This window comes from Nycticebus coucang, chromosome 9 (assembly GCF_027406575.1).
Source record: "Nycticebus coucang isolate mNycCou1 chromosome 9, mNycCou1.pri, whole genome shotgun sequence".
NCBI lineage: Eukaryota > Metazoa > Chordata > Mammalia > Primates > Lorisidae > Nycticebus > Nycticebus coucang.
The window spans coordinates 110,406,012-110,431,634 of NC_069788.1; the positions used below are offsets into that span (position 1 = coordinate 110,406,012).

At 42.1% G+C, this 25,623-nt stretch overlaps 1 protein-coding gene across 8 annotated transcripts in view; it reads left to right on the top strand.

The window, feature by feature from the left end:
* Positions 1–21,528, top strand: part of MLH3 (mutL homolog 3) — a 59,810-nt gene extending 38,282 nt beyond the window's left edge. For 4 of the 8 annotated variants that reach the window (XM_053602403.1, XM_053602401.1, XM_053602405.1 and 1 more), the window contains 7 exons: positions 1,391–1,480; positions 6,825–6,936; positions 8,850–9,009; positions 16,153–16,176; positions 16,277–16,355; positions 19,059–19,210; positions 20,443–21,528. In XM_053602403.1, coding sequence (XP_053458378.1) covers positions 1,391–1,480; positions 6,825–6,936; positions 8,850–9,009; positions 16,153–16,176; positions 16,277–16,355; positions 19,059–19,210; positions 20,443–20,562 — 737 coding nt within the window. In that variant the 3' untranslated portion in view covers positions 20,563–21,528. Of the gene's footprint in view, positions 1–1,390; positions 1,481–6,824; positions 6,937–8,849; positions 9,010–16,152; positions 16,177–16,276; positions 16,356–19,058; positions 19,211–20,442 lie in introns of those variants that run through there. The other 4 variants (XM_053602404.1, XM_053602406.1, XM_053602408.1 and 1 more) reach the window with 3 other exon arrangements.
* Positions 21,529–25,623: the final 4,095 nt, after the last annotated feature.

The window sequence follows — 25,623 nt, forward strand, 5'->3', positions numbered from 1 at the left end:
TTTAAGGTTATTTTTGGTATAAAATCAATGATTTTTACAGATTAGAGAAAGCTGATCTAAATTAAGAATATTATGAAACAATAGTTTTTTTGTTTTTTTTGTGGTTTTTGGCCGGGGCTGGGTTTGAACCTGCCACCTCCGGCATATGGGACCGGCGCCCTACTCCTTGAGCCACAGGCGCCACCCGAAACAGTAGTTTTAAAGTACATTTCGTTTTAGGCACACACACGTGTAGACACTTAAGATACGCACACTAAAGTGCTAAGTGGTTAGTCACCTTGGGAGCGAAAGGAGTTTCATCTTCTCTCTTTTTTTTTCTTTTATTTGAGACAGAGTCTTACTTTCTCACTGTAGAGTGCCATGGCATCATCATAGCTCACAGCAACCTCAAACTCTTGGGCTCAATCAATCCTCTTGCCTCTGGCTCCCAAGTAGCTGGGACTTCAGGCCCCTGCCACAACACCCAGCTATTTTTAGGAGTATAAAAATACTTTAACTCCCGGGTGGTGCCTGTAGCTTGGTGAGTAGGACACCGGCCCCATATACTGAGGGTGGTGGGTTCAAACCCAGCCCCGGCCAAACTGCAACTAAAAAATAGCCGGGCGTTGTGACAGGTGCCTGTAGCCCCGGCTACTCGAGAGGCTGAGGCAAGAGAATCGCCTAAACCCAGGAGCTGGAGGTTGCTGTGTGAGCTGTGACGTCATAGCACTCTATGGAGGGTGATAAAGTGAGACTCTTAAAAAAAAAAACAAAAAAAAAAACTTGGACTCCTGAGCTCAGGCAGTCCACCCACCTCCGCCTTCCAGAGTGTTAGGATTACAAGCGTGAGCTACTGCACCTGGCCTCATCTTCGACTTTTTTAAATACTTTATACTGTGTGACTTTTTTAAGCCACAGGCGCTGAGCCTTTCTATTTATTTATTTAATTTATTTATTTATTTTGCAGTTTTTGGTCGGGGCTGGGTTTGAATCTGCCACCTCCGGCATATGGGCCGGCGCCCTACTCCTTTGAGCCACAGGTGCCGCCCCTTTCTATTTATTTTGTAGAGACGAGTCTTGCTGTGTTGCCCAGGCTGGTCTTGAACTCCTAGGCTTAAGCAGTCCTCTCACCTTGGCCTCCCAAAGTGCTGGGATTATAGGCATGGGCCACCACACGTGGCCTAACTTTTTATTATAAATGAAATAGTGATGAACTAAGGAGTTTTTCATCAGGGATAAATTCCTCATCTTTTCCCCCATTATTTTAATTTTTTTAGGAAACAAAAGGTACAATATACTACTCAGTATGTTTTCTCTTGTGTTTACATTGTAAGTAGTTAAATGAATGAAGCTTTTTCTTCCTCGACAAACCATGACTGTTTAATCTTAATGTGAGAATTTGAAACTCCAGTGCTTCTTGCTTGTCCAGGAGGAAACCTGCTGGTCTTGGTGGATCAACATGCCGCGCATGAGCGTGTCCGTTTGGAGCAGCTCATTATTGGTAAGGATTGGTTTGCCACTAGATGAAGTTTACGACTCCCCTGCAGATTAGTGTAGCTAGACGAGTTTTTCTAATGGCCATTGAGAGGAAACATGAATTGTGCTGTATGTTTTAAAAAATTCAGCTGAAGTCCTTCAGTTTGAGATCTGTTATAACTGAAAGAATGCAATAGTTCACTTTGCTAATTCAAACATGTGAGTCTTATTTCATGGTCAGAGGCATATTTCTGTAATTTATTATCAATCTAGAGATACCTAAGGATCCAGCACAAAGATCTACCCCTCCGTGTGCCCTGTGATCTGGTGTGCCTTCTTCACAGCTCATCAGGCAGAGCCCACAGCAGCTCAGAAGGCCCAACATACTGCTTTGATTTTAAAATTGAATTTGCCTTTGAATATGTGGTAATCAAATAGATCCAATTCTGAAAGGCACAAAAGGAATATAATAAAGTCTCCTTTGTTCCCTCATCCCAGGTTTCTATCCCCAGAGGCAACCAGTATCACGGACTTTTTACATATCCTTCCAAAATCAATGTGTGCTTTTTAATTTAAAATAACTTTTAGTAATTATAGGTACATAATAGTTGGATATATTTATGGGGTACATGTGATTTTTTTCTTTTTTTTTTTTTTTTTTTTTGACCGGGGCTGGGTTTGAACCCACCACCTCTGGCATATGGGGCCGGCGCCCTACCCCTTTGAGCCACAGGTGCCACCCGGTACATGTAATTTTTGATACAAGCATACAAGTGTAATGATCAAATTAGAGTAACTGGGGTATCCAGCACCACAAGCATTTATCATTTCTTTGTACTAGGAAGCCTTTTCATTTTTGCTACCCATTTTTTCATAGCATGAGGCAGTGTAGTGTGATAGATCACCAAGTTATAAAATACCTGGAAAATCTTTACTCCCAGGATCCCATAATGAAAAACCTCAATGTCAAAGTGTTAGTCAACAACTTAAAGAGATAGTTCATGTACTAGGATAATGATAATAATAATATTGCAATTTTCACTTTTCCTTATAAAATGAAGGCCTAAGAGGTGGGAAAAATATAGTGAATCCAGTGTAGAGAAACTTGCTTAGCGCAGAAATAATACTAATTCTCTTCAGAAATTAGGAAACCCTTCTAAATGAATAGGGAAGCTTTTTGGTACCAGAGGATGGTATGGTGTCCCCAGTAATCCACATTGTTCACCTCTGTCATTAAAACCACATTTGTTAACTATTAATAGGAACATTGCAGTGTTCATTTGAATATAAGGTTTAAGTCTTATATTTCTTTTTTTGGAGACAGAGTCCTACTATGTTGACCTCGGTAGAGTGCTGTGGTACCACAGCTCACAACAACCTCAAACTCTTGGGCTTAAGTGATTCTCTTGCCTCAGCCTCCCAAGTAGTGGAGACTACTGGTGCCCACCGCAACGCCCAGCTATTTTTTTGTTGTAGTTGTTGTTTAGCAGGCCCAGGCCACGTTTGAACCTGCCAGCCCCAGTGTGTGTGGCTGGCATCATAACCACAGGTGCCGAGCCTTAAGTCTTATATTTCTTATTTTGGAAACTACTACTATTAGGTAGTATTTTGGACATCTGAAATATCCAATTTCAAATCAAAAGTTTTGTTTATTATATCTCAAACAAGAGGCAGTACAATTAATCACAGTATGCACCTAAGCTATTGACATAGTTTTGCCATCTTAACAGTAGTTTGTATATGCCAGCCGTGAAGAAGACTGGAGAGCCAGTAGCAATGAAATTGAAAGGTGTTTTCTATGGCGCATTGAGAATTGAATATTTTTGCTTGCAAAAAGTGATCCAAAGTCTGGAAGAAGTGGTAGTCAGTTGAAGCAAGGTCTGGTAAATATGGTGGATGACAGAATTTCCAAGACCAGCTTCTGTATTTTGAGCAGCATTGTTTGTGCAACAGCATTTCCTTGCAGGATTGGCCTGTTTCTATTGATCAATCTTGGCTTCCTAATCGCAAGCCCCCTCCTCATGTTGTCTGTGTGGTTTTAGTAGACAGATGCATAATCTGTTGACCGAGTTTCATAAAGCTGTAGTGGATAATTCCAGTCTAGGACCACCAAACAGACATCATTAGCTTTTTTCTTTTTCTCTTTCTTGTCTTTCTTTTCTTTCTTTCTCTCTCTTTCTCTCTTTCTTTTTTTTTTTTTTTGACAGAGTTTCACTCTGTTACCTGAGAGAGAGTCTCATGGCATCAGCCTAGGTCACAGCAACCTCAGACTCCTGAGTTCAAGTGATCCTCCTGCATAAGCCCTTCCAGGTAGCTGGGACTACAGATACCTGCTACAGTGCCTACCTTACTTTTCTATTTTTAGTAAAGACAGTGTCTCACTCTTGCTAAGGCTGGTCTTGAACTCCTGACTTCAAGTGAGCCTCTCGCCTTGACCTACCAGAGTGCTAGGATTACAGACCTGAGCCACCATGCCTGGCCACCATTAGCTTTTTTGATGAATATTCGGTTTTGGACTTTGTTTCACCACTTTATCTTTATCCAACCATTGTGCCGACTACTTGTGATCATCAAAAAAAAAAATACATTTTTTCATCATATGTAAAAATAAGGCATAGAAATGATTCACTTTTATGTCATGACAGCAAAGAAAGGCAAGTTTCAAGATGATTTTTCTTTTTTTTTTTTGAGATAGAGCCTCAAGCTGTCACCCGGGGTAGAGTGCTATGGCATCACAGCTCACAGCAACCTCCAGTTCCTGAGTTCAAGCGATTCTCTTGCCTCTGCCTCCCAAGTAGCTGGGACTACAGGCGCCCACCACAACACCCGGCTATTTTTTGGTTGCAGCCGTCATTGTTGTTTGGCGTGCCCGGGCTGGATTCGAACCCGCCAGCTCAGGTGTATGTGGCTGGTGCCTTAGCCGCTTGAGCCACAGGTACCGAGCCAAGATGATTTCTTTTCTGACACTTGTTTAATTCATGCAGAACCCATCTAGCCAGCTTCTGTACTTTGCCAATTTGTTTCTAATGGTCCAATGTTGTTGGAGTAGTAATGTCACACCTTGGTGTAAATTCACGTGTAGGTTGAGATGGATTCGCTTCCACTACAGCTTTCAGCTCATCATTATCCACCTTGGTCTCCCATATGGCTTATTTTCAAGGTTAAAATCACCAGAATGGAATGTATCAAGCCATAGATGTTCTGTGCATCCACTAGCCACATCCTTCCCAAATACTTTGTTGATATTTTGAGCTGTCTGCGCTGCATTGGTTCCATGACAGAACTCGTATTCAAAAATAACACAAATTTTTGACTCATCCATGGTTTCACAAAAATTGCTTTAAAAAAAATCTGAAAGTGGGCGGCACCTGTGGCTCAGTGAGTAGGGCGCTGGCCCCATATGCCGAGGGTGGCGGGTTCAAACCCAGCCCCCGCCAAACTGCAACAAAAAATAGCCAGGCGTTGTGGCGGGCGCCTGTAGTCCCAGCTGCTCGGGAGGCTGAGGCAAGAGAATCGCGTAAGCCCAAGAGTTAGAGGTTGCTGTGACCCGTGTGATGCCACGGCACTCTACCCAAGGGCGGTACAGTGAGACTTTGTCTCTACAAAAAAAAAAAAATCTGAAAGTGCCGGGGCAGTGGCTCACACCTGTAATCCCAGCCCTGTGGGAGGCTGAGGTGGGAGGATTGCTTGAGCTCAGGAGTTCAAGGCTTGTCTGAGTGAGAATGAGACCCCGACTCATGAAAAAAATTGAAAAACCCAGCTGGGTGCCATGGCAAGCACCTGTAATCCTAGCGGCTTTGGAGGCTGAGGCAGCAGGATGCCCATAGCCTGAGTCAGGTTGCAGTGAGCTATGACACCATTGCACTCTGCTCAGGGCATAAGGTAGAATTCTGTCTTGACCAAAAAAAAAAAAAAAAAGACAAGGCAGCTGTGCTCATATGCTTAAAAAAAAAAAATCTGAAAAATAACCACTGGTGAAAACATGCATTTGAAAGAATGAGGATTGCCGGCTTTGTGGCTCAGGCCTATAATCCAGCACTCTGAAAGGCAGAGGCGGGTGGATCACCTGAGTTTACTTACGAGTTGGAGACCAGCCTGAACCAGAGCAAGACCTCGTCTCTAAAAATAGCCAGGTATTGTGGCAGGCACCTATAGTCCCAGCTACTCGGGAGGTGAAACAAGAGGACAAGAGGATCTCTTAAGCCCAAGAGTTTGAGGTTGCTGTGATACCACAGCACTTTACTGAGAGTGACAAAGTGAGACTCTGCCTCAAAAAAAAAAAAAAAAAAAAAAGGATGAGGTTGTACCTTCACATTTAAAAAAAAAAAAATTGTGTGGCTAGGCTTCTATAGCTGAGTGGTTAGGATGCTGGCCACATATACCCAGGCTGGAGGGTTCGAATTTGGCCCCGGCCTGCTAAACAACAGTGACAACTACAACAACAAAATAGCCGTGTGTTGTGGCACCTATAGTCCCAGCTACTTGGGAGGCTGAGGCAAGAGAATTGCTTAAATCTAAGAGTTTGAGGTTGCTGTGAGCTGTGACACCACAACACTACCAAGGGCGACATAGTGAGACTCTGTCTCAAAAAAATATATATACGTGTGTGTGTGTGTCAAAGTGAAATGTCAGAGATATTAACTCACACTTAGGCCAGGAATTATGGCTTATGCCTGTAGTCCTAGCACTCTGGGATGCTGAGGCAGAAGGATCCCTTGAGATTAGGAGTTCCAAATCAACCTGAGCAAGAGTGAGACCTCATGTCTACTAAAAATAGAAAAGTTAGCCGGTGTTGTAGTCAGCACATGTAGTCCCAGCTAATCAGGAGGCTGAGGCAGGAGATCACTTGAGTCCAGAAGTTTTGAGGTTTCTGCGAGCTAGGCTGATGCCATGGCACTTTAGCCTGGCCAGCAGAGTGAGACTTGTTTCCAAATAAATAAAAGTAGAAATTCACCGTATAAAACTGAACAATGAATACACTACTTTGCACTGATTTTTTTTTTTTTGGAGACAGTCTCCATTTGTCGCCTCGGTAGAGTGCCTGTGGCTTCATAAGCTCACAGCAACCTCATACTCTTGGACTTAAGCAATTCTCTTGCCTCAGCTTCTCAAGTAGCTGGGACTACAGGCGGCTGCCAACTTTTAAAGACAGGGTCTTGCTCTGGCTCAGACTGTTCTCAGATTCATCAAACTCAAGTCCATCTGCCTCGGCCCGCAGAGTGCTGGGATTACAGGCATGAGCCACTGCACCCGCCACTACTTAGCACTGAAATAATTAAATCATGACTGTGCCTTACCATGGTTCATTTTTTTGTGAATCTAGAGGACTTTCCTTCTTTTTCTTAACCTATTCATCCTTCTTCCAATAGACTCCTATGAAAAGCAACAGCCACAAGGCTCTGGTCGGAAAAAATTACTGTCTTCCACTCTAATTCCTCCACTAGAGATAACAGTGACAGAGGAACAAAGGAGGCTCTTAAGGTTAGTACCACCACTAAGAGGAGATGGTGATGGTAACACTTCTCACAATAGGGGCTGGGTGCTTTGGCTCACACCTGTAGTCCTAACACTCTGGGAAGCCAAGGCCAGCAGATTGCTTGAGCTCAGGAGTTTGAGACCAGTCTAAGCAAGAACGAGACCCCGTCTCTAAAAACAGCTGGATATTGTGGCAGGTGCCTGTTGTCCCAGCTACTTGGGAGGCTGTGGCAAGAGGATCACTTGAGCCCAAGAGTTTGAGGTTGCTGGGAGCTCTGAGGCCACAGCCCTCTACCAGGGTAAAAAAGTAAGACTGTCCCAGAAGGAAAAAAATCCTTTTATCATAAGGACACTTGTACTAGACTGTTCATTGCAGCTCAATTTATAATCGCCAAAATGTGGAAACAGCCTAAATGCCCACCAACCCAGGAATGGATTAACAAGCTGTGGTATATGTATACCATGGAATACTATTCAGCCATTAAAAAAAATGGAGACTTTACATCCTTCGTATTAACCTGGATGGAAGTGGAAGACATTTTTCTTAGTAAAGCATCACAAGAATGGAGAAGCATGAATCCTATGTACTCAATCTTGATATGAGGACAATTAATGACAATTAAAGTTATGGGGGGGGAAGCAGAAAGAGGGATGGAGGGAGGAGGGTGGGGCCTTAGTGTGTGTCACACTTTATGGGGGCAAGACATGATTGCAAGAGGGACTTTACCTAACAATTGCAATCAGTGTAACTGGCTTATTGTACCCTCAATGAATCCCCAACAATAAAAAAAATAAAAATAAAAAAATAAAAAAAAAGTAAGACTGTCTTGGGCGGCACCTGTGGCTCAAAGGAGTAGGGTGCTGGCCCCATGTGCTGGAGGTGACCAGTTCAAACCCAGCCTTGGCCAAAACTGCAAAAAAAAAGAAAGAAAGTAAGACTGTCTCAAAAAAAATTTTTTCTTACAATAATTCTGTGAGGTATAAGCATAACTATTGTTCCATTTTCCAATGAGGAAAATGAGACCAAGGGAGGTTACAAGACTTGTCATAACAATTATTAAGTGGTGAGCAGGCACTCAAAGGCAGGGCTTCTGACTCCAAATGCTGTTCTTTCCACTCTGTCACAGTTGTCAAGTATAGCAAGGAGTTTCCCTGATCATTTTTTCCAGCAGTTGGCTTAGAACACTTCTTTTATTTCTTGGAACAGTCTGTGTTTGTGCTGTGCTGTTTCTGAAAGCAAAGTTACTGCAGTAATTGCTTCCATTCTGCTTTGTCTCAGTGCATTCTAGATTCTTAGTTTTCGTTACCGTAATCATATGGGGAGGACAGTGAAACAGTGGGATGCAAGCAAGGGGCAAATCATACAGTGAGTCACCAGATAGGATGCAGTCCTACTTCTGGGCAGCATAAATTATTGAAAATGAAAAAGAAAATTGTCTTTCAATTTTTTTCAGGTTTGGGAATATGCTACTCCTAATAAATATCTTTCCCTGGGGCATAATTTATATTAGAGTCAGGTCCATTTATTTACCTCTTGTTAATCAGAACTTCTCAGTTCCTGGGGCTGTTAATTACCTCCCTGCTTTAATGCTGATTCAAAACACTCTCAGACCCTTTCTTTGTGCCAGACTCCTTTAAGTGCGAGCTAGGAGAGGTTAGCAGATCCCTAGTGAAGGATGAAAACTCAGGAATAAGACTTAGACACAAATTGATTATCTCAACGGAAAAGAGGAAAACAATGAAGGTTACTGTAATTGAAAAAGAAAATTTGAAAAAAATTAATAAGAAAATCCCAAGTACACATAAGTGTAAGGAAAAAATTACAACTTTTAAAGCCGTGACAGCTTTTGAGAAACTATGAAGTAGTGTTTGGAACTAGTACTGAAGTACGACTTTTACATTTGAGGTTATCTCTTTAGGTGTTACCACAAAAATCTGGAAGATCTAGGCCTTGAATTTATGTTTCCGGACACTAGTGATTCTTTGGTCCTGGTGGGAAAAGTGCCACTCTGTTTTGTAGAAAGAGAAGCCAATGAACTTCGAAGAGGAAGGTCTACTGTGACCAAGAGTATCGTGGAGGTAAGACATAGGTGCAGCTGTTGTCTACGTAGCTGAGTGATGGTAACTAACCTCGTATTTTGTCCCGAGATTCTTTATATCCATCTTTTATTCAACAAACATTCATGGTACTTACCAGCTGTGTGCCTGGGGCTAGAAATTTAAAGAACTACCTCAAGGTAAGGAAGAAGGGCCTTTCAGTAATGACAGTGCAGTGAAATTTGGAGAGTAGAGGTAAAAGCATATGGAAATACAGAATGCCTACTGTGCCTGGGGTGGTGGAAGTCAAGGAAATTCACGGAAAGACTGTTTTCTAAAGAAAAATCTTATAGGATGGTGGGAATCTGCCAAGTACAGAAGAGGGAAGAAGTTCATTCTTGACAAAGGAACAAATATCAGAGACTTGAAGCAGATCCTTTATTTAGGGAATTATCAGTAAATACAGGGCTGGGTATAATGGCTCATGACTGTAATCTGAGCATTGTTGGAGGATGAGGAGGGAGAATCATGAGGCTAGGAGTTCAAGACCTGCTTAGACAACAGAGAAAGATTATGTCTCTACAGAAACTTTTAAAAATTAGTTAGGTGTTGGGTGGCGCCTGTGGCTCAAAGGAGTAGGGCGCCAGCCCGATATACTGGAGGTGGTGGATTCAAACCTGGCTCCAGCCAAAAACTGCAAAAATAAATAAATAAATAAATAAAAATTAGTCAGGTAGGATGGCACATGCTTGTAGTTCTATCTACTCTGGAGGCTTAGATGGGAGGATTGCTTGAGCCCAGGAGTTTGAGGTTACAATGAGTTGTAATTGGGCTGCTCCAATCTGGGTGACAAAGAGTGATCATGTCTCCATGTAAAAAAAGTAGATATATCTTGAATTAAGATGTACAGGTGACCCTTGAACAACTGTCCACTTATGTGTGGATTTTCTTCTGCCTCTGCCACCCCTGAGATAGCAAGATTAACCCCTCTTGTCCTCACCTTACTCCATGTGAAAATGACAAGGATAAAGACCTTTACGATGATTGATATATTTCCATTTAATGAATAGTAAATATATTTTTTCCTTCTTATGATTTTCTTAACATTTTCTTTTCTTTAGCTTACTTTATTGTAAGAATACCATATATAATATATCTAACATAGAAACTTTGTGTTAATCAACTGTTTACATTATCGGTAGGCTTATGACCAACAGCAGGCTATCAGTAGTTACATTTTGGGGGAGGCAAAAGTCACATGTGATTTTCTACTGTGTGGCAGGTGGTTCCCCTCACCCCTTCATTGTGGGGTAGTAGAGGGACTAGATAAGGCTAGATGGGTTGTCAAAGACAAATTATAAAGGAATTTAGCACATTCTGCTAAGTAGGTTGCATTTCATCCTATAGGCAGCCAATGAAGAGTTTAAGCAAGAGAATAAGACACATTTCAGGTTGCATTTTAAATATGATTACATAGATGTTTTGGTAAAGCTTTGGAAAGCTGCTGCTGGGAGGTGGCACTGGAGGTGTTAGAAAGGACCATTAATTTAAATTAGATTATTTATGTGTTTCTTTTTTTACAAGAAATATAATTTAATTTCTCTTTGTTGCTTTTCCCTCCTTGCTAGTTTTCTTTATCTTACAGTCTCTTTTATTTCTCTTTTTTTTTCCTCTGTTGGTTTAGAAGAAAGAATATTCATTTTTCTCTCTATCCTCTTTTATTTCTCTTTTTTTTCCTCTGTTGGTTTAGAAGTTATATTCATTTCTCTCTTTATCCTCTTCCTAGACCATACAATCATTTATCTCCCTTCACTCCCCTCCCATCTTCCATGTTGTTGTCTAGTGTTTTAATTCTACCTTGTTTTTAATCCCACGTAGTCATTCTAAAAGTTCTTTTATTATGATTCCATGAAAGTCTTTACTGTGCCTTCACATTTGCCTAATTGTTTAGTTAAAAATAGAATTTCATTTTGCCAGTTATCTTGTAGTTATCTTGTATCTTGAAAATATCCTATTACTGGGCGGCGCCTGTGGCTCAGTGAGTAGGGCGCCGGCCCCATATGCTGAGGGTGGTGGGTTCAAACCCAGCCCCGGCCAAACTACAACAAAAAATAGCCGGGCGTTGTGGCAGGCGCCTGTAGTCCCAGCTGCTTGGGAGGCTGAGGCAAGAGAATCGCGTAAGCCCAAGAGTTAGAGGTTGCTGTGAGCCGTGTGACGCCACGGCACTCTACCCAAGGGCAGTATAGTGAGACTCTGTCTCTACAAAAAAAGAAAATATCCTATTACTTTTGACGTTCTATTTTAGCCATTGAAGTTCACTGTCAGTCTAATTATCATTACTGTACTCTGATTGTCTGTATGGTCACTCTTTAGACTTCTGCTTTGCCTTTGGTATTCTGCAATTTCCCTGTAATGTATCTTTGTATGGATTTATTTTCATTTTCTTCTTAAGACTTAGTATTTCTTCAATTTGGAAATTGTATGATTATTATCACCTCAAACAAAGCATCTTCCCACTTTCTGTCTCTTTCTCCTGGAAATCCTGTCAGATGTCTGCTGGACCTTATCTTTCTATTCCATACCTTTTACTGTCTTTCATATTTCCCATTGCCTTATCTCTCTGTGATTCATTCTGAGAATTTTTCTCATTTATTTTTGAGTAAATTAAAGTCTCTTCATCTTCTACTTAATTGTATGTTTAACTTATTTACTGAGTTTTTTATTTCCAGTAGTTTTGTTTTTTTCCCCCAAATCTTCCTGTCTTTTGTTTTCTTTTCTTTTCCTGAGACAAAGTCTCACTCTGTTTCCCAAGCTACAGTGCAATGGCATCAGCCTAGCTCACAGCAACCTTAAAATCCTAGGTTCAAGCAATCCTCCTACCTCAGTCTCCCACGTAGCTGGGACTACAGGCACTGGTTACAATGCCTGGCTAATTCCCTACTCTTTTTTCATATGTCCTGCTTTTGTCATTATTATTTCTACTTTTTTATCTCTAGCTCTCTCTATCTAGAACACAGGCAAATCCACATCAACTCAGTCTACCATTTGTCTAGAAGTCTGAAGTACTTTAGTGATATTTAAAATAAAAATTAGAAGACAGATTTAGTGGATACTTGTGGGATATATTTCTTTCTTTCTTCTTTTTAATTAGGACCTGGTGTTGACAACAAAGTGGGATAAAAAGATTTGAGGCAGGGTGAGCAGTTGAAAGGTTATTGCAGTGGTTAAAATAAGAGATGATGAGGATTTGATTAAGTCAGTGGTAGTGGGAATGGTGACATATTTGGGACATAATAGTAGTGGGAGGGACATATTTCAGGCATAATTGGGGAGGCAGAATCAAGAGGACCTGATGAGCAATAGAATATAAAAGGACTAAAGGTGGGCCAGGTGCAATGGCTCATGCCTGTAATCCTAGCACTCAGGAGACCAAGACAGGTGGATGGCCTGAGCTCACAGGTTCAAGACCAGCCTGAGGTAGAGTGAGACCCCATCTCTAAAAATAGCTGGGCATTATGGCAGGCACCTGTAGTTCTAACTACTCAGAAGGCTGAGAAAAGAGAATAGCTTGAGCTCAAGGGTTTGAGGTTGCTGTGAGCTGTGACTCCATGGCACCCTATGGGGGGCAACAAAAAGAGACTCTGTCTCAAAAAATTTTTTAAATATATAAATAAGTAAAAGGAGAAAAGTATATAAATAAGTATATATTTTAAATATATAAATAAGTAAAGGAGAAAAGATAAGCAATAGTGACTCTGATGACTGGAAGGAAAGAGAGAGAAAGGAAGTAGAAGAGGAGCGGCATAGCTGGCCGGGAGTTAGATTATGAGCCGGGATTAAACACACTGGAAGTGCCTTCAGATAGGGAGGTCCAGTGGATAGGCAACTTACACATCTAGCCCTGGGAAAAGAAATCAATCTGGGCTGTATATATCTATTTGAGAGTTAAGAGTATCTATATTTTGATAACATCAGAAGCCAGAGAAGGAGGCTGGGTGTGGTGGCTCGCACCTGTAATACTAACACTCTGGGAGGCCGAGACGGGAGGATCTTTTGAGCTTGGGAGTTCAAGAGCAAGACCTCATCTGTACTAAAAATGGAAAAATTAGCCAGGCCTGGTGGCAGGCACCTGTAGTCCTAGCTACTTGGGAGGTTGAGGTAGGAGGATCGCTTGAACCCAGGAGTCTGAAGTTGTTGTGAGCTATGCTAATGCCATGGCACTCTACCCAGGACAACAGAGTAAGACTCTTTCTCAAAACAAAGCTGGAAGCATGGAGGCTGGAATCCACATACATTTCATCTGCCAAAAAAATGAATAAATAACATACCTTTTGGGGGCAAGACACAATTATAAGAGGGACTTTACCTAACAAATGCAATCAGTGTAACCTGATTTCTTGTACCCTCAAATGAATCCCCAGCAATAAAAAAAAAAAATAAAAAATAAATGAATAAATAAATAAGAGGAAAAAAGAAAAGGAAGAGAGCAAAGGGTGGAGCCGTGGAATGCCAGCCTTCAGGGTGCATATGTTTTGGCAAAGGCCTGGAAAGCTGCTGCTGAGAGGAAACTGTAGGATGATTGAAAATATTTGGTCAGAGAGGGAGGAGGGAAACCAGGAAAAAGTTGTGTTGCCAAAACCAAGGGAAATTTAAAGCAAGAGAGGAATAGTTGACAATGGCCACAAAGTAGAGCCTGAAAAATTGGATTTGGCTGTCATGAGGGCATTGGTTATCCTGAGGAATCACTTCCTGGGGATGAGGTGGGGCAGATGACCCGGAATAGTAGGTCAGGGGGCTGCAAAGTGAGAGGAGGCGAAGCTGAGCAGACTTTCAGGAATTCAGCTGCACAGGGAAGATACAGGGAGGGCGAAGGCTAAAGATTAGGGGTGGCTGGGATGCGCAGGCAGGACACAAGGGGGAGGCAGTTTTGCTGGTTTTAAGATGGAAGAGACCTAAGCATGCTTGTAGGCGAAGGGCGAGAAGACATTTGAGAGGAAGAGGCAGCCAGCAGTGCCAGCTCTTGAGTCGTCTGTGTTTCGCATTTTCCAGAATCGCCTTTGGATCTGACAGCCTTTGCTTTGTTTCCAGCAGAGGTCTTTCTTCCTCACAGACTTATTTTCTCAAAGACCCCTGCTCCAAATTGTCCTAAATCCAAATGATAGGATCTGTTAGAGTCTTTCATTGTAATTGGATCCCTAAATATTTAACCAGAAAATTATAAGAAAAACTTTTCCTGAAGGAACTTCAAAGACTACTATTAAGGAGTTTACTTCAAGTTAAAACAAAGCTTATGGTTTCAGAAAATCTTGATTATGTTAAGCCAGGCTGATCAGGAGAGATTTTGTTTGATTCTGGTAGAAGCTGGAACAGTTCTGGTGTTTTGAGAAGATAGCTACATGAACCTAGCCATGGAAAGATTACTAACATAGCCTATAAAGTTCTGTCTTCTAGCCTTTTTAATATTATTTAAATTATCCAGCATTAATTGAACCACTGAAAAAAAATTTTTTGAGACAGTCTCACTTTGTTGCCCTAGGTAGAGTGCCGTGGCAGCGTAGTTCACAGCAACCTCAAACTCCTGGGCTCAAGTGATCCTCTTGCCTCAGCCTCCCTAATATCTGGGGCTACAGGCATCTGCCTATAAAATGCCCATCTAGTTTTTCTATTTTTCTTTTTTTTTTTTTTTTTGTAGAGACAGAGTCTCACTGTACCGCCCTCGGGTAGAGTGCCGTGGCGTCACACGGCTCACAGCAAACTCTAACTCTTGGGCTTACGCGATTCTCTTGCCTCAGCCTCCTGAGCAGTTGGGACCACAGGCGCCCGCCACAACGCCCGGCTATTTTTTTGTTGCAGTTTGGCCGGGGCTGGGTTTGAACCCGCCACTCTCAGCATATGGGGCCGGCGCCCTACTCACTGAGCCACAGGCGCCGCCCTAATTTTTCTATTTTTCATAGAGATGGGGTCTCACTCTCGCTCAGTCAAGCTTGTCTCAAACTCCTGAGCTCAAGCGATCTGCCAGTCTCACCCTGCCAGAGTGCTAGGATTATAGACGTGAGCCACTGCACCCAGTTAAACCACTGAAATATGAAATGACCCATCTCCCCCATACCAGGCTTACAAACTGAAGACATGTTATCAGCCCAGATACATAAACACCAGAGAGAACAGCAGAAAAGTCCGGTTTATTCTTCATCCACATTAAGCTTTGTTACTGGGTTGGGTACTATGAGACATTTTTCTGTTTAGGTTTGTTTTGGGAAAATACGTGACTTTTAAAATTTACTGTATTTACCATTTAGCTCTTGGTAACTGCTCATTTATAAGCATAGCAGACTAGAGTGTAAATGAGGGAGGGTGGAGAGTTTTCTGAGTCTGGTTGAAAAGGATATTCTTCTGTGTTATAATCTTGGGAAGCTGATTTATATATAGCCATTTCCAATAATAAAAGAGGTCCTGTGTTTTCTTATGAAGAAATCATTAAACATACCATATCTCAGTTTTTTACTCCAGAGGTTAAAAAAAGTGGTAGCATAAGATAGTATCTGCTTTAAATTTATTTAAAGTTATTTTGTAAATATTAACATCTGCAGGGATATAACTATTGAAAAGATTACCCCAGGGACAGAGACATTCAAGTAAGGAGAAACTTCCCAACAAAATGCCTTGGAAAATAAGCTTTTGGACCTGAGAGGAAGTGTCCAAAAAAAGCCTGTGGGAACTAAAGTGACCACTTATGTTGATGATATTTAAGCAAGTGTCATACTGAGTGCACAGTTATGTGGGTGATTGTCGTGTGTTTATTCTCAGTTTGTGTGTAATATTATACTTGTTCTGGCTAAGATTGTACATACAAGCAGACAGCAAGAAGCCTTCCTCATGTTTTGAATGCGTTGAATCATCAGGGCTGCTCACCAGTTATATAACCTCACTAGAGGAGGAGCAGTCTCTGAGGAAATCTCCATAGCTAAATATATTCTATATTTAATAAGAATTATGTTCATTTTTCTTGGTATTTCATATTCAAAGTGCCTTACAACAAATAAATTTGTACCCAAGCACTGTATTGCTGCACCTTCCTCCTTCAGGAGGCATATTTTAATGAAGAAAATTGGGATATTTTGTAAACTGTCAAAGGCAAGTTCAACTTAAAGTAGATTAATGCCTGTTTTCCTTTTTGCTTTGTAGGAGTTTATTCGAGAACAGGTGGAGGTAAGCTTTCCCATTATTGTGGGGTTTCACATGGAAGTACCACACATAAAAGCCTTCATTGTCCCATTCCTTTTCCTTTGGTAATGTGTTTATGCATCAGCTACTCCAGACCACAGGAGGTATCCAAGGGACGTTGCCATTGACTGTCCAGAAGGTATTGGCATCCCAAGCCTGCCATGGTAAGACCCTCAACACATCAACTATTGAGTGCTTTGCATGCTAAGTGCTAGCAGTGGAACAGGGACGAGGAACAGGTGGAAGGCACGTTTACTACTCGCTGCTTGGAGAGTATAATTTAGATCACAAGAGGCTCAGCACTATAGCTCAGTGGTTAGGGCGCAAGCCACCTGCACCAGGGCTGGCGGGTTCAAACCCGGCCTGTGCCTTCTAAACAACAATGACAACTACAACAAAAAAAATGGCGAGGCGTTGTGGCAGATGCCTGTAATCCCAGCTACTTAGGAGGCTGAGGCAAGAGAATCACTTAAGCCCAAGAGTTTGAGGTTGCTGTGAGCTGTGATGCCATGGCACTCTACCAAGGGCGACATAGTAAGACTCTGTCTCAAAAAAATTAGATCAAGAACTGAATACACATAACAGTGAACCCTAAAAAGTTACTTTTTTACAAAGCAAAATACTAACATACTATAATGCAACTGACTGATAGGAATGGAGGAGCAACTACTAGAGGAGATGCATTCTACTCGAGTTTTGAAGGAGCTGAGGGACAAGGGATTCATAATATGGAAGGGGGAGTTCACTACAGGGAGAAGAAATGGCCCATGGAGGGATACAGAGGCAGAAACAAATTAGTTATAAGAGAAGCAGCAGAGTATCAAGAAATTAGGCTGGTAAGAAAGAACAGAAGCCTAGAAGGGTATAAAAAAAACTTTAGATTTGATACAGAAGGCATTAGTGTCATCAAGGGTTCCTGAGTAAGATAACATAATAACATATAGAAAGTGGTAGTAATCTCAGCACTCTGGGAGGCTGAGGCTGGTGGATCACCTGAGTTCACAGGTGCAAGACCAGCCTGAGCTAGAGCGAGCTAGAGCTATAGCACTCTACCAGGGGTGACAAAATGAGACTATGTCTCACAAAAAAAAAAAAAAAGAAAGAAAAGAAAAAGAAAGTGGTATTAGAGGAACTTACTCTAGGGATCATGACAGCTACAGAATCCCTTGCAGCTATCTTTTGACCACAGTGGGGTCTCCAACACACTGACTCTCCTCCTCGTTTTATCTCTCCCCATCAACCTTCTCCTTGTTTCTTTTTTGGTTTTTTGTTTTTTTTTGAGACAAGACTCTCACTCTGTTACCCTGGCTGGAATGCCATGGTGTCATAGCTCACAGCAACCTCAAACTCTTGAGCTCAAGAGATCCTCTTGCCTAAGCCTCCCAAGTAGTGTGGCTATAGCTACCTGCTACAACGCCTGGCTAGTTTTTCTATTTTTTAGTAGAGACAGGGTCTCACTCTTGCTTAGGCTGATCTCAGACTCCTGCAGTCCACCCGCCTCAGCCTCCCACAGTGCTAGGATAACAGGTGTGACTTCTTGCTTCACTTCCTGTCTTTTCTGGCTTAGTAACCACAGTCCGTCATTACTGTGTCCTGCAGATAACGCAGGACACTTTGCTGCTTTATGCTGTCTTTACTCATCATACCTATCCCAGCGCCAAATTTCATCTTCCTGCCTTCAAAATGTATTTTAAGTCTGTCTGTGTTCATCTGTCTCTACACCACCTCCCTTGTTCTTGCCATTGGTTGAGTCCTTGAGGGCACTTGGTTCCCCAAGTCCATTTTGGCTCCCCTTTAAGTCCTTCTTCCTCAGCACCCAGAGGACTCTTTTTGAAACATCCCTCCTAGCATGTCTTTCTTCTAACCAGAATGTATCAAAGATGAACCATTCTTTTAAGATAAAAATATTTTTTTTTCCATGGCTCCAAAATGTCTTCAAGATCTGGCCTCTGCTTGCCTCCCCCGTGTCATCCCACATCACTTTCCACCTCACACTTTGCATTTCAGCCTGTTTCTTTGATCTTGTTCTTCCTGTGTAATACACGTCTGTCAGCCTCAGGGCCTTTGTATTTGCCTTTTCCTCTACCTGAAATTCCTCTCCGCTCCTTCTCCAGTTTGCTGTATCTTTCGTAACCTAGGGTTCTCAGCTTAAACATCATTTTGCCAGGAAAGCCTTCTTTGACCTCCTAAACTGAGTTTGGCGTTTCTATTATAGTATATTCATGTCTTATATTTTATGCTACGTGGTACCATGTTTATAATTTAAATTCATGTATAATTACTTGTTTCACATTTGTGTCACCTATTAGACATCCTGCAAGAGCATCTGACTCATTTGCTGCCTGGCAACGCTCCTAACACAGCGTCTACACTTAATAAGTAATTGTTGACTGGATGAATTAATGTATGCATAGAGGCAGGTTCTAACAACATCAGAATTTAGATTAGGGAGATTATTTTGGAAAGTAGAAAAAAAGAAGCAAATAAAATGGGCATTGTAAGGAAACAGAGATTGCTCCTGGACAATCCATTTACAAAAGATGACCTCAACTTCACAAAGGCACAAAGAATAGGCAAAAATATTCCTCTTCTCTCTTTGAGAAAAACCCTTAAAGCAAGATCCGAACAAGTTAAGGAATGCCTTCTGCAGGGATTAGTAAGACAAATACTCCATAAGAGAAAGCTGAGAGACAGAGGTCAGTCCTGGCCTCGGTTTCATCCATGGCTGTAAGTGCCAATTTCCAGCAGTGTAAAGCCACATTAAAGAACCTTAAGAAACACGTTACTTTTTCCAGATATCTGGCTGTGAATGAGGGTCAGTGCTGGTTTCCCACCACATACGCCGTAACCTTGTTTCTTTCGTTTAGGGGCCATTAAGTTCAATGATGGCCTGAGCCAAGAGGAGAGCTGTCATCTTATCAGCGCTCTGTCTTGGTGCCAGCTGCCATTCCAGTGTGCCCACGGGAGACCCTCAATGCTGCCACTAGCCGACATAGACCACTTGGAGCAGGAAAAACAGGTACACTAGCAACTAACAGGAGCAGAGGGGAGCAAAGTTTTTCTTTTCCAGTTCCTACTATGTCTTAATCCTTCCCAAAGTAGGAGTTTTGAAAAATACACACTGGAAGTTTCACATGAAGCCTTACCCATTTATTTTCAGCTCAGATTCAAAATGGAGCTTAGACTGAACCATCAGATTATCCACATACTGGCCTTGCATTTTAAGCTTGTACAGACTGATGTATTCCACACAGTGTGTTGCCTGCTAGCTCCAGGTTCAGTGAGATGTAGTTCACAGCGAGTTCACTGTTGGCAAAGCATAGCTTAAACATCCAGTTTCTTGACAATGCCTGCTGGAAGTGGTGACCTGTGACCATAGCTAGCCTTTTCCAAGACTTAAGGATCTCCAGGCAGGAAACCAAACTTAGGAGATGTCCACATCACTCTCTGGCCCTGATTACTCAGCAGCCCACAAACAGTGATGTGGATAAATGCAATAAAGGCACAGAGTGGTTTAAATTAAGAACATCTTCTGTCCATGTTATAATCTTAAATGAAAGAGAACATGAAAAGCATAATAGGAATGTCCAAGTTGCTGCTTTCCAAAATCTTTTTTTTTTTTTTTTGAGACAGAGTCTCACTCTGTTGCCCAGGCTAGAGTGCCTTGACCTCAGCCTAGCTCACAGCAACCTCAGACTCCTGGGCTCAAGTGATCCTCCTTCCTCAGCCTCCCAAGTAGCTGGGACTATAGCGCCTGCCACAATGCCCAGCTCATTTTTCTATTTTTAGTAGAGACAGGGTCTCACTTTGATCAGGCTAGTCTTGAACTCCTGAGCTCAAGGGATCCTTCCACCTTGGTCTCCCAGAGTACTGGGATTACAGGTATGAGCTACCTTGCCTAAACCAAAATCTAGTCTTTTGCTTACCTTTCCTGCTAATCAACATAAAGTGTTTTCTGAAATGGAGTTTTCAAATACTAATGTTTTCTGACTCCTCCTGTTGATTTTACTCCATTAAAAACTCTATTTCACATGACAAACAAAAAACAAGAAAACCTGTGTCTCCATTGCTGGAGAGATGCAAATCTGGTCCTTCTGATTCTAAAACTATAACCTAAAAAAAAAAGTCTACAGTCTTTTCTGAATCCAGAAATTAGAACTCTAAACAGATCTGGACAGCCATACTTTAGAAATATTTGTATGCTACCTGGCTTTTCATTGCTAATTAAAGTTACTCTTTTTCTTCCCATAGATTAAACCCAATCTTGCTAAACTTCGTAAGATGGTCCAAGCTTGGCATCTCTTTGGAAAAGCAGGATGTGATACAAGGCAGAGCCTGCAGCAATCCGTGCCCCCTTGTGAGCCACCATGAGAACAGAATTACTAATCTGCAAGGAACCAAAGGGATGCTGCGTGCAGAGAGCAGGACTAGCATGTACCAGCATGGCGTAGACTGAGTCAGCCCAGGGCACTCAAGCACCTTCAAGTTGGCCGGGCCCTTCATGTTAGTCTTTCTTGAGCAGATGATCCCTCCACAGCTGAATAGCAGCTGGAACTTGAGTTTAAAGACAATTCATTTATCTGCATCCATGGGCTTAGGAAGTTGCCATATACTATCTACCTTTTGTAACTTATTTAATGTTAAAATTTAATGATTAATTGTCTGATTGGTTGGTTTGTATTTGAGGTGTGTGGCTTTTGTTTTTGTGTAGTTCTTTCCAACATCCAAATCTGTGTGTGTGTGACTTTGGACAGTCTGCATCCCCAGACCGCCCCCAGGGTTTTCCACCGGTCCCCCTTTCCCTTCTGTCTCCTGTACTTTGTGCTGCCACTACTTCACATGCCAGATCTCAGCCTTAGCGAGTTTCTCTGCTCTCAAGGAAAACATTTCCTGAGGTTTTCCATCAGTCTTTTAGTTAAATTATTTTAGAGATAAAACTATTGATAACAAGAGCAAGGATAGAACAGAGAAAATTCAAAGTCCTGTTTCGGTTTTTTGTTTTGTTTAATTGCCTCTTTCAATACTGAGAGACTGATGTTCACATCTCAAACCAGCAAAATGGTGAAAGTACTATGAGTTTTTAAAAATATATATTTTTACGTTATAAAGTAATTCTTTATGGGTGGCTGAGGCAGGTGGATTGCTTGAGCTCACGAGTTGGAGACCAGCCTGAGCAAGAGCGAGACCCTATCTCTAAAAAATAGCCAGGCATTGTGGCGGGTACCTGTAGTCCCAGCTACTTGGGAGGTTTAGGCAAGAGAATTGCTTAAGCCCAAGAGTTGGACATTGCTGTGAGCTTAGATGCCACAGCATTCTACCCAGGGTGACAAAGTGAGACTCTGTTTAAAAAAAAATTTTTTTTTTTACATGAAAGCAATTATCATATCAAAATGCAGCATTATTTTTTCATCCTAACCTGGAATGTTCCACATCTTTTATTTTCTTTCAGTAGACAAGGGTTCTTGGTCCTGTTCAAATGGTATCTTGGTTTCATTACATTATGCCAATCTAATGGCCTTATAATTTCACTTGAGACAACAGATCTTTCTGCAAATGCTTATTATGCTACTCTCAATCTGTACTTTCCCCACCTTTTCAGAGGACTTGATTCATCGTTAATAGGACTAAGTAGACTAAAGGCGCATAGGAGGGAAAAAACCCAGCCCAAACCAGCTGGTAATGTTTACTGTGACTGGGTGCTATACAATTAGTAAGATGATGCAATGAGAATTTCCACTTTTTTATTTCCTGGCCAGGCTGCTGCAAATGGCTTTATATCAATGGAACGGTTTTCCTCATGTTTTAATACGAAACTAAGTTGTGCTCATGGAAGAAAAGCTCATCTGCCAGCAACCCTGGAGTGAATCTTACAGGAGCAATGAAAGTTCTGCATTCATTAGTGTTCTGCATTCTCCCCAGAGAAAGTCCAGGGGAAATCTGCATTCACTTTCAAGGGGATCCTTGTGGAGTGATGTAATTGGAACACTGAAGAATAGGCACCGCATTCTAAATGACCTTTATTCTCCTAAATGCATATAAGTGGGGTTTTAGACTGGGAGATGACCTTAGGAAGGATAGTATTTTCAGAGCCTTTGCAAGGCTGTCAGGGGCTCTGCCTCCAGGCCCAAGGGGGCAGCACATCTTGGTCCACTGCCTCCACTCTCCAGAGATACTGTCCTGGGAGGGTTTTTTTGGTTGTTTTTTGTAGACGGTCTCACTCTGTCCCCTTTGGTAGAGTGCTATGGCATCATAGCTCACAGCAACCTCCAACTCTTGGTCTCAAGCTATCCTCTTGCCTTAGCCTCCCAAGTAGCTGGGATTACAGGCGCCCACCACAACACCCGGCTGTTTTTTTGTTGTAATTGTCATTGTTGTTTAGCAGGCCTGGGCTGGGCTCAAACCCACCAGCCTTGGTGTATGTGGCCGGCGCCCTAATCACTAAGCAAAGATGCCAAGCCCAAACTACTTTTTTCTTGAGAGTAGAGAGGATTAGAAAAAATTCGTCATAAATTATATAACTAAGACTGACTTAAGCAATGTAAGAGATAATTATCCTATTTTAATAATTTATAAGCTCTGTAGCATACATCAGCATAAAAACAACCTATTAGCCAAAAATATCTTATAGATTACTTTTATCACCTATTAGGGTTTTTTTTTTTTTTTTTTTGTAGAGACAGAGTTTCACTTTATTGCCCTCGGTAGAGTGCCGTGGCATCACACAGCTCACAGCAACCTCCAATTCCTGGGCCTAGGCGATTCTCCTGCCTCAGCCTCCCAAGTAGCTGGGACTACAGGCGCCCGCCACAACGCCCAGCTATTTTTTTTGTTGGTGGTGCAGTTTGGCCGGGGCTGGGTTTGAACCCGCCACCCTTGGTATATGGGGCCGGTGCCCTGCTCACTGAGCCACAGGCACCGCCTTAGGGTTTTATTTTGTTCTGTTTTGTTTTAAGTCATGTGCCATAAAAGGCATATATTTTAATATCTTCTATATTTCATTTTCTAGCACCATGATAGTAATCATTAACGCCTATGTGTTATTCAGAAGTTTACAAAATAATTTTCCACATACCTTATGTTATTTGAATTTCTTTTTTTTTTTTTTAACACAGTGTCAAGCTGTTGCCCTGGGTAGTGCCATGGCATCATAGCTCACAGCAACCTCCAACTCTTGGGCTCAAGCAATCCTCTTGTCTCAGTTTTTCTATTTTTAGAAGAGACAAGGTCTCCCTTTTTCTCAGGCTGGTCTCGTACTCATGAGCTCTAGCAATCCACCTGCCTCGGCCTCCCAAAGCGCTAGAATTAACAGGTGTAAGCCACCGTGCCCAGCCTGTTATTTGAATTTCTTGACAACCCCTAAGATATGATGGTATTTTTCTCCCCATTTTACAAAGGAGAAAACTAAGGCTGAAAAATATTAAGCAATTTGTCTAAGATCACACAGCTAATAAGTGTTAAACCTAAGATGGTATCCAAGTTTTCTGGGTTCAGTAGCAAGAATAATAGTTATTCTTGAGGGATTACTGTATACCCAGTGCTTTGTCTAGAATGGTTATTTCTCTTTACAATTTTCTGAGGAGGCTGCTACACAAACTGGGGCTCAGAGATGTTACTTGGTTTGCTGAGCACCTGGCTGTGAGAGCCAAAATTCACCCCCAAGTCTGTGTGACTTCAAATGGCACACCTTTTTCCTGTATCCCATGCTGTCCCTTATCATGTAGTTTTAATTTCTTAGGAATTCGTTAATTTGTAACCTTGGTGGTTCCACTTTATTAGATTCTGGGTGGTGGAGGCTTTTGTAACTTAGAGTAAAACTTGAGAGATGAGATGTGAAATGCAGCCATTCTTGAGAGGTCCTTTTTTTGGTAACATCAAAACTTTATTTAAAAAGGCACATATGGCTGTCTCTACTTTTAAGAGACTTAACTTTAGTCAGGAAGAGAGACAAGGAATCTGATAGACTACAGTAATTTCATATAGGCTTAGGGATCACTGAGTCATAGGAGGAGGTGACAGTCCCAGTCAGAGTTAAGACTATCGGTGGCAGTAGGAGCTGGCAGCAGCAGAGTTTAAGGCCAAGCATGGAGTGTAGGCTAGAATGCAGGGAGAGCCAGCAGGGGCTCGGGCAAGGTCCAGAGCCTCGCTGGGGATCTGGAACTCCATTAGCAGTGTGAATGGAGTGGTTCCAGCAATCAGAGGGCAGACACAAATGAACAGCTGGCATTTGGACACAACAGATGGTGAAAAAACCAAGGCAAGCCAAACGGGGAGAGCAGGAGGGCACCCAAGACCAAGTTCCAGAGATGTGTGGGGTGCTGAGGAAGCACTGCCAAGTGAGAACTCTAGGTGAGCTCCTGAGTTCCTAGAGGGCCTGACAAGCCAGCCCAGCTGAAGCTTCTGCTGGGAGCCAGTTGCAGCACAGCTGACTGAAGAGAGCAGTTTCTGGCACCCAGGACCAGACTCACTCCGTTTCCACCAGGAGGGCCACCCATTCTGTAAAGCCCTTACCAAAGCAGGCTAACAAAGAGAACTGACCAGTATGTTGGCCACTAGATATGTCTATTTTTGCCTTTCTCAACTAAAGTTGCCCATCAATAGTGAGACAGCAAAAAAGTAGGGCCGTAAGAGGGGAAAAGAAGGAGGTCTGGGAAACCAAAATGCTGAATAATCTGCACCAAATAAACCCTCTTTCCTTCTTCCTTCCTTCCCTCTACTCATTCATTTAGCCATCATTCAGTGTGGGGGCTATAAAGAAAATAGAGGTTGGCTCAAGCGGCTAAGGCGCTAGCCACATACACCAGAGCTGGCAGGTTTGAATCCAGCCCTGGCCCGCCAAACAGCAATGACGGCTGCATCCAAAAAATAGTTGGGCGTTGTGGCAGGCACCTATAGTCCCAGCTACTTGGGAGGCAGAGGCAGGAGAATCACTTGAGCCCAGGAGTTGGAGGTTGCTGTGAGCTGTGATGCCACAGCACTCTACCCAGGGCGACAGCTTGAGGCTTTGTCTAAAAAATAAATAAATAAATAAAATTTAAAAAAGCTAGTGAATGATGCCCCATGATCATATCAATGTACACAGCTATGATTTAATAAAAAATAATAAAAAAAATTAAAAAATATAAATACCTACAAAAAAAATAAATAAAATTTAAAAAAAAGAAAAGGAAAGAAAATAGAGGTTATCATATGGCTTATGGTTGTTCTGACCCTTGGGTCATTTTCATCCCATGCCTGTCCACTACAGAGCACTCAGTCTTATCTAGAAACCTCTGACACACTTCAGGGAACCTGATCAGCGCTTGTGGGAATGAGTCTCTCACTTCCTGTAATCTATGGAGGCAGGAGCTAGCCTGACTCCAGCAGCAGCCTGTGGAAGTGGAATTGGACCAGCCTAGCCTGACACTTGCTCTTGTTTACTTCAAAAACAAGAAA